Source organism: Melanotaenia boesemani, chromosome 20 (genome assembly GCF_017639745.1).
Source record: "Melanotaenia boesemani isolate fMelBoe1 chromosome 20, fMelBoe1.pri, whole genome shotgun sequence".
NCBI lineage: Eukaryota > Metazoa > Chordata > Actinopteri > Atheriniformes > Melanotaeniidae > Melanotaenia > Melanotaenia boesemani.
The window spans coordinates 9810375-9824468 of NC_055701.1; the positions used below are offsets into that span (position 1 = coordinate 9810375).

The 14094-nt window shown below is 39.1% G+C and overlaps 1 protein-coding gene across 4 annotated transcripts in view; it reads left to right on the forward strand.

Moving 5' to 3' along the window:
* The window catches only part of col12a1a (collagen, type XII, alpha 1a), a 51622-nt gene extending 37752 nt beyond the window's left edge, over window positions 1–13870 (forward strand). For 3 of the 4 annotated variants that reach the window (XM_041972231.1, XM_041972232.1, XM_041972234.1), the window contains 16 exons: window positions 89–198; window positions 4086–4244; window positions 4548–4625; window positions 5396–5482; window positions 5922–5975; window positions 6459–6554; window positions 6909–6962; window positions 7881–7934; window positions 8241–8294; window positions 8831–8902; window positions 9001–9036; window positions 9124–9190; window positions 9284–9466; window positions 9687–9764; window positions 10859–11029; window positions 12972–13870. In XM_041972231.1, coding sequence (XP_041828165.1) covers window positions 89–198; window positions 4086–4244; window positions 4548–4625; window positions 5396–5482; window positions 5922–5975; window positions 6459–6554; window positions 6909–6962; window positions 7881–7934; window positions 8241–8294; window positions 8831–8902; window positions 9001–9036; window positions 9124–9190; window positions 9284–9466; window positions 9687–9764; window positions 10859–11029; window positions 12972–13120 — 1502 coding nt within the window. In that variant the 3' untranslated portion in view covers window positions 13121–13870. Of the gene's footprint in view, window positions 1–88; window positions 199–4085; window positions 4245–4547; window positions 4626–5395; window positions 5483–5921; window positions 5976–6458; window positions 6555–6908; window positions 6963–7880; window positions 7935–8240; window positions 8295–8830; window positions 8903–9000; window positions 9037–9123; window positions 9191–9283; window positions 9467–9686; window positions 9765–10858; window positions 11030–12029 lie in introns of all 4 variants that reach the window. The other variant, XM_041972233.1, reaches the window with a different exon arrangement.
* Window positions 13871–14094: the final 224 nt, after the last annotated feature.

Consider the following 14094-nt stretch of genomic DNA (forward strand, 5'->3'; position numbering starts at 1 on the left):
CATGTGTTCTCTATAGTCCTGTCTGTACTTTGCGTGCCACTCCATTATAACACACTGTCAGGGATTCATCAAAACCTCTTCTTTTCAGCTTCCAGCAAAACGCTCACATTCTACAACAAGGACACCCGAGGAGAAATCCAGAAAGCCGTGTTTAATGAGGAGCAAGTGAAGCGGGTTTTCCATGGAAGCTTCCACAAGGTAAACACAATGAATAAGGAGTACGGTCTCCGTGCACCACATAAAGGTTCACTTTTTGTGGTCAAAAAAAGGATTTTTACATATTGTTTTCATTCTTTTTACTTCCTGTGTGGCTCTTCCGCCTCATTTCATTTGGCTGAATTTCCCTTTAATGTGAAGCCCTGACAAACAGCTTGTGCCATGTGTCTGTATCATGTTACCTGTCTAAAAACCTCTGCTTTCAATCTTAGTGTCAGCCTGCTGTCAAAGTAGTTTTTTTTTATGATTTGACATTTAAGTTTTGTTTTATTTAGACTGGGCACTTAGTTTGAGAAATGGGCTGAGGATGCTATAAATAAGTTTAAAGAGAGGTGGGAGGGGATGTCTGATGCCTCACTGACCCAGCGTAATGTGCAAACTGTTTGGTTTATCTTGAAGTTTTGACCACATAAAGACTGGAGACTGTCCTGGTAGTTGTTTAATGAATTCCAAACCAGACTGCATCAGTTTTATTCAGCTTGAGTTGGTTTTAGAAGAATAGATCCTAAAGTCTGAATATTTTTTTCCTTTTACTACATATCTTAAGTGATTTAGTAATGTGATAGCATATATTTGGACGAAGCATTTAAAAAGATTTGTCAAGATTATGGCAAAATCATCTTTGCAGTCGTGAATGTAAGAATGATGCAGCATGGCTACTAATGACTTTGAAAGTTGCATCCAGTTGTTTGCAACTGTCTTGAAGAAACATTTTCTTCATCATCCAAACCATCATATGTCCTGTCTTTCATGAAAATTTAAAGAAGTACTCTCTCTGCTGGCCATTTATGATTAGAAAATCAGCTACACATCAAACCTTGGATCTAACGTAAAACATTCAGCCCTGGTATAATAAACAGTGTTGTTTTTACAACTCTTTGTTCTGCTTTGTCAGTATATACCACTATATTTAGGCCACATGCCAGGCTTACCGTATCGTCTCTTGGGGTCATTGCAAGGCGTGAAAAGAGACATCAAATGTCTTTGATTCCAGTACAAAGTGGCAGAAAATATAAAACATCCTGTGTTATATTTCAAAGGATACCAGAACAATGGAGTACTGTATATTTTCATACCAACCTGGAATGACTTAAGACAAATCCACTAATTTCAAAGTAATTTCTAAATGCACTGGAGTTTGTAAGGACATTGCGTCCCCCTGTTTATAGTGCACAGGTTTTTCTCCCCTTCAATTCTTAAGCAATCAAAATGAATGAACTATCTTCAATAAGTAGGGGTCTTATCAAACATCAGAGGTCCCCCACTTCCTGACCTTACAGAGTGCAAAGCAGTATGTTGGCCCAGATCTCAGAGTGCACTGTGAATGGCTTTCCAATTGGACCATTTAACATCTACATGACTAATTGTGGGGTAACTTCAGAAATAAATGAGCCTTTGGAAAATGTTGGGTCAGTGTTTGATGTAAATGACATCATTCTCTGCTGGTCTAGTTGGAAAGCAGCCTGATATCTGCGTGTTTGAGTGCACGTGTGTTTGTGTGTTTTGTTCTCTCGGTCTGTGGCTATAATGGAGACTGCAGTCTGAACATGCACTGGGTGGCTAGTTTGTGGTGCAGTTGTTTCTGTTCCATGAGCTGGCGAATCTGCAGCGGTCTACCTATCTGCTTATTTGTTGGTCTGCTGAGTAAGTACCACTGCTGACTGTGGTGATGGTGTGAGTTTACATGTTGTCAGTGGCTTTCCAACACTTTCTCTATGGTTATTAAAGAGTGACCTCAACGTGTTGTGTGTGTGTGTGTGTGTTTGTGTCTAAAATCTCAGTTTCATTTAGCATCGGCTTTGTAACAAATTGCAGTTTCTACCTGATAAATGATTTGACACTACATACATGGTAACTTACACGACTGCTTTTCCAGGTAGCTGTTTCTGAAAGAGCTCTCAGTTCAAACACCATTTTCTCTTTCCGCCTTGGTATGTCTCTGTGGGGTCAAACAGTACGTCTAGATATGGCTTTTTTTTCCTAAGCTAGTTAATAAAGAGTCACCCAGACTGGAGAGGTTGTGGTCTACCGCTGTTTATGACATATGGGAAAGCTCTTAGAGGTGACTGTAACAGATGCTGGCCACTCACTTGCCCCCTGGGGAATATCCTCCTACATCGGAATGGTGGGAGTTCCTGTAAAAGTAAAGTCAAGAGGGCATTTCCTTAGGTTTTAGTGACTAATTTTCTGTTGTAGAGGTAGAGGTTTGTTCATACTGAAAAGTCCTACAGTATTTACAGCTGGAGGTCTTCAATCCAAACTTTCAAAATGTCCTTTTAGGAACATGATTAAGAAGAAATTGTAAAAATATACAAAAAATAATTTCTGCATACGCTAATTAACACATTTCCCATGCAGTATATAGCAAAAGACACTTACTGAACCTCAAATCACCACACTTAAAATATAGGAAGTTATATATAATTTTTTCCCACCAGAGAAATCCTTTGTGTATAATCGTTTCAGACACACAAACCTCCCTTCAGAAGAGATTTTCCAGTCCATTTGGAAATTATAGGACCAGTCACAGTATTGTTTGGATTAATACCAGTAAATGATAATCTATTTTAAATATTTACTTCATTTTGAACCTAACAAAAACAAAATAAAAAGTCTTTGTTGCGTTTTTTATGGTGAAAACTCATAGCAAATCTTTAGTACAATCATAAAAGTATGCTTATAAATCTCATGGTTGTGGATTGTTTAAAAGGAAGCAGCATCAGGACAGAGCCAAGAACAATGAAATCTGATCTGATAGAAATCATGGAAAAATCTCAAATCAGTTGGGGCTGAAGTGGTGTCAGTCTTGGAGAGTGTTGACATGAGGAAGCAGACTGAAACTCTGTGTTAACAATTAATGAGTGAAAGTTGTCCATCTGTCAACACTTTGCTGCAGTGGAACCAGCTCACATAACAGCAACCATCAACTGAGGGACAGCTAGCCTTCCCAAAGACTCATTTTCCATCTACTAAAGCATTTTTATTTGTTTTACTTGTTGGTCAGTGAGGTAATATATACATGCTCATTCTTTACCATCGCAATATACCATCCAAAGTTGTTTTAGTGTGCCCACAAGATCATCATATTTTACATCCATGCCAGAACCCTGGGATAAATGGCATCCATTTCTCTTTGTGGTCCACCAGTTGGTTTGTTCTCTTGCCAAGGAAGTCTACTGTAATTTTGTGACTGGTTGCCAGGAACTATGGCCTTGTCTGTGGTTGGTAGAGAATAGTAGAAATAAATGGTAGCTTGCTTTTCATGACATAAATAACGCTTGTTTGACTATTGGGCAGAGGAAAAATTTGCAACTGCAAAGGAAAAGTATGGAAAATGTATGACTTTTGATGGCAAGCCGCAAGAGATATTGTTTCAAGATGTTGGGCTGGGATCCCTGGACAGGAAACCTAAGAATCTGGCACTTTGTCATTCTGTGTTGTTATATAATCACGAACTACCTCGAAAATGCCAACTGTTGCATATTTCTATGTTCATGTTTGAGTCATTTGTGGAGACATCAAACAGGGCTCTGTTGATGGGTCATTATCAGAGTTTAAGTCTTTGCAGACAATTAACATAACAGCAACTATGTAAAACACAGTTTTCATTACCTTTAGCCAACAAGGCTCTTTGAGGTTGTTTCTTGCCTCATGGTCACACTCTTCAAGAATTTAGGTTTTCTTTAAATGACAGAAAGACTCTTTCAAATTCTAATTAAAACCACACATGTCTTTTAAAACAATCCCCAATGTCCTAAATTCCATTTCCCAAGTAATTGTTTTGCAACAAATTTGGCAGAAAAATTATTTTTAAGAAGACACGATTGTTTTTTTAATGATGCCCTCTCTCGATCTTCTCTCTCCTGCAGCTGCACATTTCAGTCTCTCCAGAGAGAGTCAAGGTCAACGTGGACTGCCAAGACGTGGCAGAGAAACCCATCAAGGAGGCCAATAACATCACGCTGGAAGGCTACGAAGTGCTGGGCAAGATGGTCAAGACAGGAGGTGGAAAGCGGCAGTCTGCTACAGTAAGCACAAAAAAAAAAAAAAAAAAAATCAAACTTAATAAAATTACAATAACTTAGAGAAACACGTTTGGAAGAATAGATCTGTTCTTTGGAACAATGTTGGAACGGATGAGTGTGCGAATGCTCTTGTGCATAGATGCCCACTTAGGTCTTAATTGCACCAAGCGAGGGCTGTTGGAAAGATGAAAGTTTGCAAACTTCTATTTCTCCAAATGCCTCTGTTGTCTGTTTTTAATATTGTGCTTTTTCATGTGAATGGGAGCCGTTTGTAACACTCTTCCATGTTTCCCCGCTGTTGTGTAGTTCCAGCTCCAGATGTTTGATATTGTCTGCAGCTTGAGCTGGATCAGCCGAGACAAATGCTGCGACCTTCCTGCAACAGTAAGAACAGCTATCATTATACAATCAAATCAACAAAAGTGTGCAGCTGGAATACTTTGCTGTGGTGCATAGTGCAAGAACCCATTTATTTCACTGTGAAAGAGGTTCATTAATCATGTTCTTAGTTGTTTAGTTTAGAATATATTTGCAGGTATGTCTTCACTTAGCAAAAAGTAAGACTGATAGCCTTCAGTTTGAAGTGCATCTTAGCTGGACTGAAAATAACCTTGTATCCTGTGTAATTACGCCACTTGAAGGAGAATTATTATGATCTCCCAAATGCATGAACACAACTCCTCCATTGGATCACAAAGCAGACAGTAAATCACAATAATTATTCTACTGTATGGCAAATACTGGATGCATGCACATTTAGCCAATTACAAGTAATTCATCTACAATTTGATTCAGATATTAATACAACACATCAATGGCTGCAGTGTTATATAACTCATGTCAAAGACTCCTTTCCAGACTTGTATGCAAGGTCTGGAGCTGTCGATCAGCATTTGGTCTTAAAGCCGCAAACTAATCTTATTGGTTCCAGTCACATTTTATAGTAAAACAGAGTTTTATTATGATCTTTGCTGGGTTTCTAGAAACTCTTCTTTTATAAAACTTCCCAAAAAAGTAGAAACTGTCATTTGCCAGGATAAAGAAATGAATGAGTGCACACTGGCAGAGCATATTCCCAGTTATCAGTGGGTGTGAAATGAACTATAATAAAGCTCAAGTGTGCATTGTCTCCTTTTTTTTTTTTTTTATTCCAGAGAGATGAGGCCAAGTGTCCATCCCTTCCCCACTCCTGCACATGCACACAGGACAGCATCGGCCCCCAGGGTCCTCCTGGACCTTTGGTAAAGACCCACTATTATGGTTTCTTTCTGTCTTCAACTGATAAAACTGACCTTTCAGCAGTCTTAAATGCTTTAAAGAGTATGATGTGAAAGCCATACCGTTCTCTCCTAGAGTTACAGTGACAACACAGCTTGACATTTGCTGAATTGTTTGAACTTGAACTGAAGAGGTTGAGGATGTCCCTTATATGAGGAGAATTTTTTTCTTATTGAGAGCAGTTTAGGATGAGACCAACAGCAAGCAAAGAAATGTGGGTTCAGGGAGACGTGTCAAAAGATAAATGCCTCTTGGAAAAGCAACAGTAAAAAAAATCTGAATATGTGTGCTAAGTAACCTCAGTGAGCCCCAGCACAGATTTCTTATAGCTGTTGTTTTAGGGCTTTTGGAATCTGCTCCTGTTGTTGCTCACTTTGTGTTTTTGGCTCCTTGATTTTCCAGGGCAGCCCAGGTACTAAAGGACCTCGAGGAGACAGGGGAGAGCCTGGTGTTGCTGTGAGTTAAACTTTACATCACTTAAAGCATGCAGAAAATATTATTTATGCTTTTTTTTAACTGGTTGTCATATATCTCTGCAGTAAGTTATAATGAAACAATTATTCTGTCCATAGCCTGGCTACAGACATTACCAGTAATTGTGAACTGGCAGATGATATAGTAGCTCAGTCATTCAGAATAACATGAAAGCAAATATTGCCGTTTCACTTCCAAAGAGTACACATCGGAATTCAGCTAACAGCTGTATATTTTCCCACTACTTGATTTAAGGGAGGACCATGTGAAATATCTAAAAAAATCCATTTCCCTCAGATTGTTCGCATCCATTATCTGTCTGCACTAATTAAATGAGTCAGTTGCATTCTTTCTAAAGAATGTATATTTTTAATATTGTTGTTTGTATTCATATGTGTATATTTATTGATTTTTGCCTTTTCGGTATTAAAAATGATCATTACCACTGTCTTTGTGGTAACATAGGGTTCAATGGGTCCACGCGGTGAGTCAGGACTCCCAGGTGCAATGGGACCACCAGGTCCACAAGGCCCTAATGGACTGTCTCTGCCTGGAGAACCTGTAAGTTCATCTCAACTGTGGAAAAATGCAGTGGGCAGCAAATCAGTCTCAATGAATGTGACAGACATTATCACTCTCTTGCCTTACTGCTGGTGCTTATATGTGCTGATGTGAGTTTGTGTGAAAGCTGTAGAATAGCTGATATAATCTGCTGCACATTCACCAGTGAGTGGGATTTATAACTAATGTCAAAGCACATTACACTCCCCCTCTAGTCTTAGCCAGGCAGAATGCTTTATTATTTTCTTACGTTTCCTGTCTAAATATGTCATCAATCACAGCCACAGACTGAAGGGTAAAACAAAAGACTAACACTAACTGCAAACCTTTCTCTTCCTCCTCCTCTGCACGAAGGGTCGACCAGGACCAAAGGGAGATCGCGGAGACCCAGGCCTGACTGGCCTGCAAGTAAGTACGCCTCTCTCATTTGTGGTTTATGAGCAGGAAACAGGAGCCTATCCTCAGAGAGCAACGCTACTACTGGAGCCTGGAGTCAGCCAGATTGAAACCACACTGAGAGTGGGAGGTTTACCATGCCCTCCTCAGGGAGACCCATACTCTAAAATCAGCCTGTTTGATTGACAAACAGTAGAAGGCCAGTGATACAGTTAAATTATTACGAGGCATAGACTCATGTTACTCAAGGGGAAATGGGGAGTGGAACATTTTTCTTTCCAGCCTTGTAATCGGGGGTGATTGTGACTTTGAAAAGACTTACGGTCTCCTTGCAGTTTTAGCATCTTTGATTTTCAGTAGTTTGCATCCTGGAAGCTTTGTGAGTGAAAAAGTCAACTAAAACCATAGTTGCTCTTACCAAAGCTCTGAAGGTCTTCATGCTATAGATATCAGTCTCATAAGTAAGTCTAAAGTTTAGTTAAACCCATTTTACATTGTGTGGGAATTAAATGGCTTAGGGGTAATTTCTAATAGGCTGGTATTCTAAAACCATCTAACTAAGGTCATTTTTCCAACTCCCAATGGTGAGTTGGAGAAAAACATTTCTATCACCTATTTTGGTCTCTGGATTATCGAAAATGGGAAAGCATCCCATTCTGTGATATGGGATATTTGGTAGTATCATGCCAGATATTTTGCGTAATACAACTTATTATAACAAAGCTCTGTATGTACTATTATGGAGAACATCATATGTCAAGACACAAGAGAGACTTTTTCCAGTTTTTACAAGCAAAATAATATATTGTCTTTGGCTAAATAAGTGGGTTTTTTTCTTTATGTTCAGTTTAATGGAGACATTAGGGAGCAACATAAATCTCCAGTTCTTGATCATTAGTATTTGACTAAGTATCTTTGCTCTTTTCCCAGGGTCCTCCAGGGCCGCGTGGTCCTCTGGGCCCAGTTGGACCAAGCGGAGCACGGGTAAGATCTCCCTTCAGGCCTACATAGTTTGCATTTTGTGTTCAAAGTCTTTAAATAGATCCAGTTCTTACTAAAAACTTTTATTTATATGTGCTTCAATCTGGCAGCTTTTATTTTACTAAACAGCCGTCATTCTGTAACTTTTGATATCGCACTGCATTTTATCTTATGTCAGGCTTGGTGAAAAGCTACTGCTCAATTTTAGAATATACACTTAACTCTGTATTAAGTAATGACAGTGATGTATTGCAAAAACAAAATCCCCAGAGAAATTTAACCGTGTGGCTGCATGTTGTTTCTACTTAGGGGCCACCAGGAAAAGAGGGATCCTCTGGACCTAGAGGCCCACAAGGGCCCATGGTGAGTGTCTATGAGAGCGCTTACTTGCAGTGTGCTTTATTTCCTGATATATCTGCAACAATTACTCCTCCAGCTCCACAGTTCCACTCTGCTGGAACTGCACATAAAAAATCAGTCTTTAGCCCCCCCCCCCACTGTTGCAGGGATGGTTCATGCATTTTTTTTTTTTTCTGTGGTTTGCGGAGGTCTGAATCTACTTAATCCATCCATTATGTCAACAGGCAACTTGCCAGCATAGAATGCACATAGTCTATACCCGGTGAACTCCATAGGCCATTAGCAGTGCCTGGTTGCTGTGTGTTCATATGTGTGTGTATGGGCATTTTGTCTGTACTGCTGCTGTGTGTGTGATTGTTTCCATCTCCTCTTTAGTGTTTTTGGCAGTCCCCCCTCCCTCTCTCACTGCAGATGTCAAAGCGTAGATCCCAAACTTAATGCTTGTAACAGGAAGCAGGAGTCAAACATTGCAATTAGGTTTATTGGGCAGTGATTAAATAAACACCACTTTTCCTGGGATTTTTTTCATTATATTTTAGGGAAACCCAGGAAATCCAGGTGTACCCGGAATCACTGGAAAACCTGGAAAACCAGGAGACCCAGGAAACCCAGTATGTACAGAATAACATTGCACAAATGTATGAGCTTGACATTGTTCAGAGGAGAGAAAGGTCAAAGTTTGTTCTAACATTCTTCTTCTTGTCCAAAGGGACCTGTTGGCCTTAAAGGAGAGAAAGGAGAGAGGGTGTGTATTATGTTCTTCGAAAATGTTTACATTTATCATTGATAAGGAAAGAATCTATTTCCTCATGAAACTGTCTTGGATTTCCAGGGAGACTTTGCATCCCAGAACATGATGCGCTCCATTGCCAGACAAGTCTGCGAACAGCTTGTGAACAGTGAGCAAAACATCCTTAAACCCTCTGGGAATTTCAGTGTTCTTAAAACTTACAGCTTGCTCAAATCCATCTGATTTTGTTTTGTGTTTGCAGGCCAGATGAGCAGAATCGATGCACTGCTCAACCAGATTCCTTCAGGATATCGTAGCAACACTCCAGGACCAGCCGGTCCTCCAGGTCCCCCTGGCAACCAGGGAACTCGCGGAGAGCCTGGACAAACTGGCAGACCTGGTTTCCCAGGAAATCCAGGGTTACCCGGAAACCCAGGAGAAAGAGGTGCTTTTTCCTTCTCCACGTGAATGATGGGCAATGAATCAAAGTCATACTGATATCTAAGCTATACTACTTTCCCATTTACTTGTTTTAATGTAAGTTAGGAACTGTCTCATACATTCTCTTTAGATATACTTTTTTTTTATAGATACTGAAAATTATTGCTGAAACTTAATTTATTGGCGTGAAAGTAATTTATTCAATTGTTTTTATGGCTCTGCAGGTTTGCCAGGAGAGAAGGGAGACAGAGGATCTCCAGGTACTGGTATCAGAGGACAAAGAGGCCCAGGTGGACCACCAGGTAACACAGTTAATCTATGTCTCCTTTTTCCATAATGAGACAGGCAACCTAGGTTGAACTTTTTATCACAGCAGCTGAAGACATCCTCCTTGTCTCCTACTGTTCTATCCTATTCTCACATTTTGCAAAGTTTTGCCTTGACATCTTTTTCACCTATTTTGTGGAACTTTCTAGGACACAGAAAGTGCTCCCATTGGTCCAACTAAAAGTGTCACATTCCACCAAGAGGTTTAAATTTACATGCAGTGTATGCGTCCCAGGCACCTTCATTTGGGCAGCTGCACTACATAAATTCTTTGGAGTGACCCCAAAGATATTCCCAATTCTTCCCTTTCTAAAAGATTTATGTCATGTGTATATCATGTTTCTCCAAACACATTTGAAATGTCATCCAATATATGGTGGATATTCATGGTCGTGATTAAGAAATTGTGTGAATGGATTAAAGACATCCATCTGTCTGTCTTGACTCATGGCTGCAATGCTGTTCTAGGAACAGATGCTAACAAAAGTCTGAAATAAAGCTGATTTTTTGGTTTACTTTTCCTTAGATGTAAACAATATCTAATACGTTTTCTTTTTGGAAGATTTCCTTTTCTTTTGGAAATGATTTTAAAGCAACAAAAACTTTCTATTCATGTCAGCCCCACAGCACTAAACACCGACAAGTCTGTTTCTGAATGAAGTGAGAAAACCAAGGACCAGTGGGAGGAAGGCCGCACTGATGACTCATTTCAGAGCGTGTGTGTGGGAGAATCAAATTGTTGTACAATGAGCTTTCTTTGGTGGCTTCATTCACAACACATGGGCTTGCTTGAGGGAAAAAGAAAGAAGGGGAGGGGGAAATTCCATCCTGAGTTTGTGCCGTCTAGACAGACGGGGCCGGGGGTAACTCCACACAGCCTCAGACTACATCTTGTTCTTTTTTTCCTCAGTCAACTCTTTAATTGAGCCATTGAAAAATTAAAGCTACAGCGCCGCAGCCATGGGTTAACCCCACTGTTTCCACAGAAGGTTTATGGATGATGTCAGGAGGTTCTGTGCTGATCTCCAGAGACTCCCCTCTCAAACTGGCCTCACTCTCATTTTTGCAGGGCCACCAGGAGAGTCAAGAACAGGTCCCCCAGGTCCTTCTGGCTCCTCTGGGCCTCGTGGCCCTTCAGGTCGTCAAGGTACACCAGGAGTGAGAGGACCACCAGGACCCCCTGGTTATTGCGACTCCTCTCAGTGTGTTGGCATTCCTTACAATGGCCAAGGATACGCAGGTACTCTAAATCCCATCTAATTCCTGCATGGTTTGACATTAAAGAAGAGACTAAATGTATGCAGACTACTTACATTTTCAACTCATTTCACTACTTCATTGATAATGTATGGAGATATGAATGTAGATGTTCCAGCTGATTTTAAACAGCCCTTTCAGACAGAATGTGATTAGCTCTGTACTCATTATAAAAGAAAGAGAAAAAGGGAACTATGCCCTCAAGCTGCTTAATTGTTTTAAAAAAAACTAAATATGGCTTTTTCCTTCAAGATAAAACATAAATGAATTATAAATATATATTTATAAGCCATTTTGCCAAACATATAGTAGTTTTACTCTGATTTGCCTTCATATCTGCCTTTTTATTTAATTTCTATTGGCCCACAATGTCTACCACACAAGCCATAGAAAATGGTGTCGCAGTGAGTCTAAAAGTGCTATTTGAACATAAATCCATAAAGGTTTTTCACTGATGTCACCCCACCCTGTGTTGACCGTTGCTTTGTCTGTTAAGCCTTTTAATAGTCAAACGTCAAACATAAATTGTGTGATATTTACAATCAAATGGAATTGATCTGCTGCAGCTCGCTCCATGAGCTTCCTGCAACCGACTTGTCTTGATAGGGATTCCATCTTCTAAAAAGCCACATTAGATGGCTAGTTGATCTGATCGTTACACTTAATGCTTTTTGGAGGGGCCAAAGCAAACAAACAGTGCCATGTGTATGATTTCAGGATGTAGATCAAGCCAAAGCTTGGCAGGCCTGTTGTACTTAGTTAGTGCTGTTAAGCCAGGGTTTTATAACAACTGTTCAGGGGGCAGGGTGTAAGCTTTGTGAACTACTATATTTTAATACCTCCATACATTTAATGTCCAGTTTTGAAACTAGCATGTAAAGCATTCCATCTTTTGGTGTATGATGACTTAACATTAAATCAAATAAGATGCTAATAACTTTGTTCAACAGAGAATGCTAACAACTTCTTTGAACTATTTTCAGGTTTGGCATAGTAAACCCTTTAAGTCAGCTGTGCCGCTCTCACTCTGAAGTCCTGTTTCTGAAATGTTGGCCCATTTGCTTTTGGGGCTTGTAAGGATAATCACCTCGGACATAATTACTGAACATTAAAACAAACATTGCAAAAGCCAAAAAACAGAACGGAGCGGACTGGCACTAACATCATCTCACAGCTACAAGCTACAGTGATGGCAACCTGCTGGCCTGTTTGCATCTTGAACCACAAACCGTTGGGAAATAACAATGATAGGGAAATTTAAAATGAAAAAAAACAGAGACTGAGCATTTCTACGAAGGAAGCAGCAGCATGTACAAACACAAGCCAACACAACTACTAACAAAGAGGATATCATAATGGTAATGTTGAGAGGATTTGTGTAAATACATTTTTTTTTTTTTTTTTTTTTTGCTTTGTAAATGATTGTATGACCCAGGACACTTCACTAAAAATCATGTTAACATCTTTATTGAGCTTGTGCCTCATAACCCACCGCTTACTTACCATCAGCATAACCTCTGTTTAGGATGCCTAAATGACTTATACAGCTCTGGTCCAGACTAAAGCATGTTTCATTTGTTCTTTTAATTATCATGGACTTTGTGTACATTGGCCACATCAGGGCTAAATTTTTTCTCTCTTGCCATTTCTGTGTTTTTTGTAATAGCAGCTGGTCATTTTACTATAGTTTATTATCAAATATTTTGATGGGTTTTATTGTAAATGTTATCACATCATTTCAAACAGTTTTATATGGATTTTTTGTGCTTAAAGGTGGCAATAATTTTGACATTGGGCTTTTTTAAAAAGAAGTCCATGTTGTAATAGATATAAGTTGTGCATGTGAAAAGCTGTAGAAACAACCTGTTTTTTTTATTTTTAAATTTTTGATTACATATAAGTCATTTGGCCAAATATTTTTCTAGCCCCCCGCTACCAGCCTGAACCTGAGGTAGTGTCTATACCTGTGGAGCCACCTGAGGAGTTTGAAACAATACAATCACCTGGTTACTTGAGAAACCAGCGAAGAAAGAGATCACTACCACAAGACAATACAGGAAGACTAGCATCATAGCTACAAAGAGGAGCTTCAGAAAGAGTACAAATGAAATAAACTTAATGATAACTTCAGATGAGGATGAAGTGATACTCAGAACAAAACTAATACTTATATGGGTTTGATACCCCTGGCTATATTTAACATATATTTTACATGAGATACATGAGAAAGTTTAGCAAGATGAATAGAAAACTTTCATGTTACAAACCTGTGTGCTTGCTAAATGTTTCCCTGCAGTGTCTGCTTGTAATATAACTGCAAGTGTGTATCAGACTCCAGTGTGTAAAACACTAATCATGCAACACCAGCAGAAAGTATGTGCAAAGTAACACTATATGTGTCTTGTTAAACACTAACAAATCACCCAGGTTTTTTGGACAAGTTTCAAAATGCTAATTAGTTTTGGATTGGTTAAAAAACTATATTCCCAAAGATTTTTATTTTATTTTATTTTTATTTTTTTTCTTTATTGTTTTGGTGTTTTGTACTGACTGTATACCAGTTGGTAATCTGAAAAACCAATTTAGCTTTTTCTTTTGTTTGGGTGCCAGAAATGGATTTGCATGATTGTGTTGTATATTTACTGAAGTCAGAATATAGTTGTTGTTTTCTATCAATGCAGTTTGGATTTGGTTGCAAGACTATGGACATAGGATTGCTTTTCTCATGTTTTAACTGCACATTTTGTGAATTCCACACAGCCTTATTTTCTTATTTATTTCTGAAACAGAAGAGGCATTTTTCAATAAAACTACTGAAAATGTAGCAAGTGTTGTGGATTTTATATCACTCTTGCATTTGACTGATGCAACAACGGCTGATGCAGTAACAGTAGAAACTGTGCAATACATTGTATATAGGGCCAACATTAAGGTAACAAATAGTCAGAAAATCAGAACTACAGCTATATTTGAAAATGAAACATTTATTTATTATGACAACTAATGATATTTTGAGCTGCCCAGAAAGTCAGTTTATGTCAGGATTAC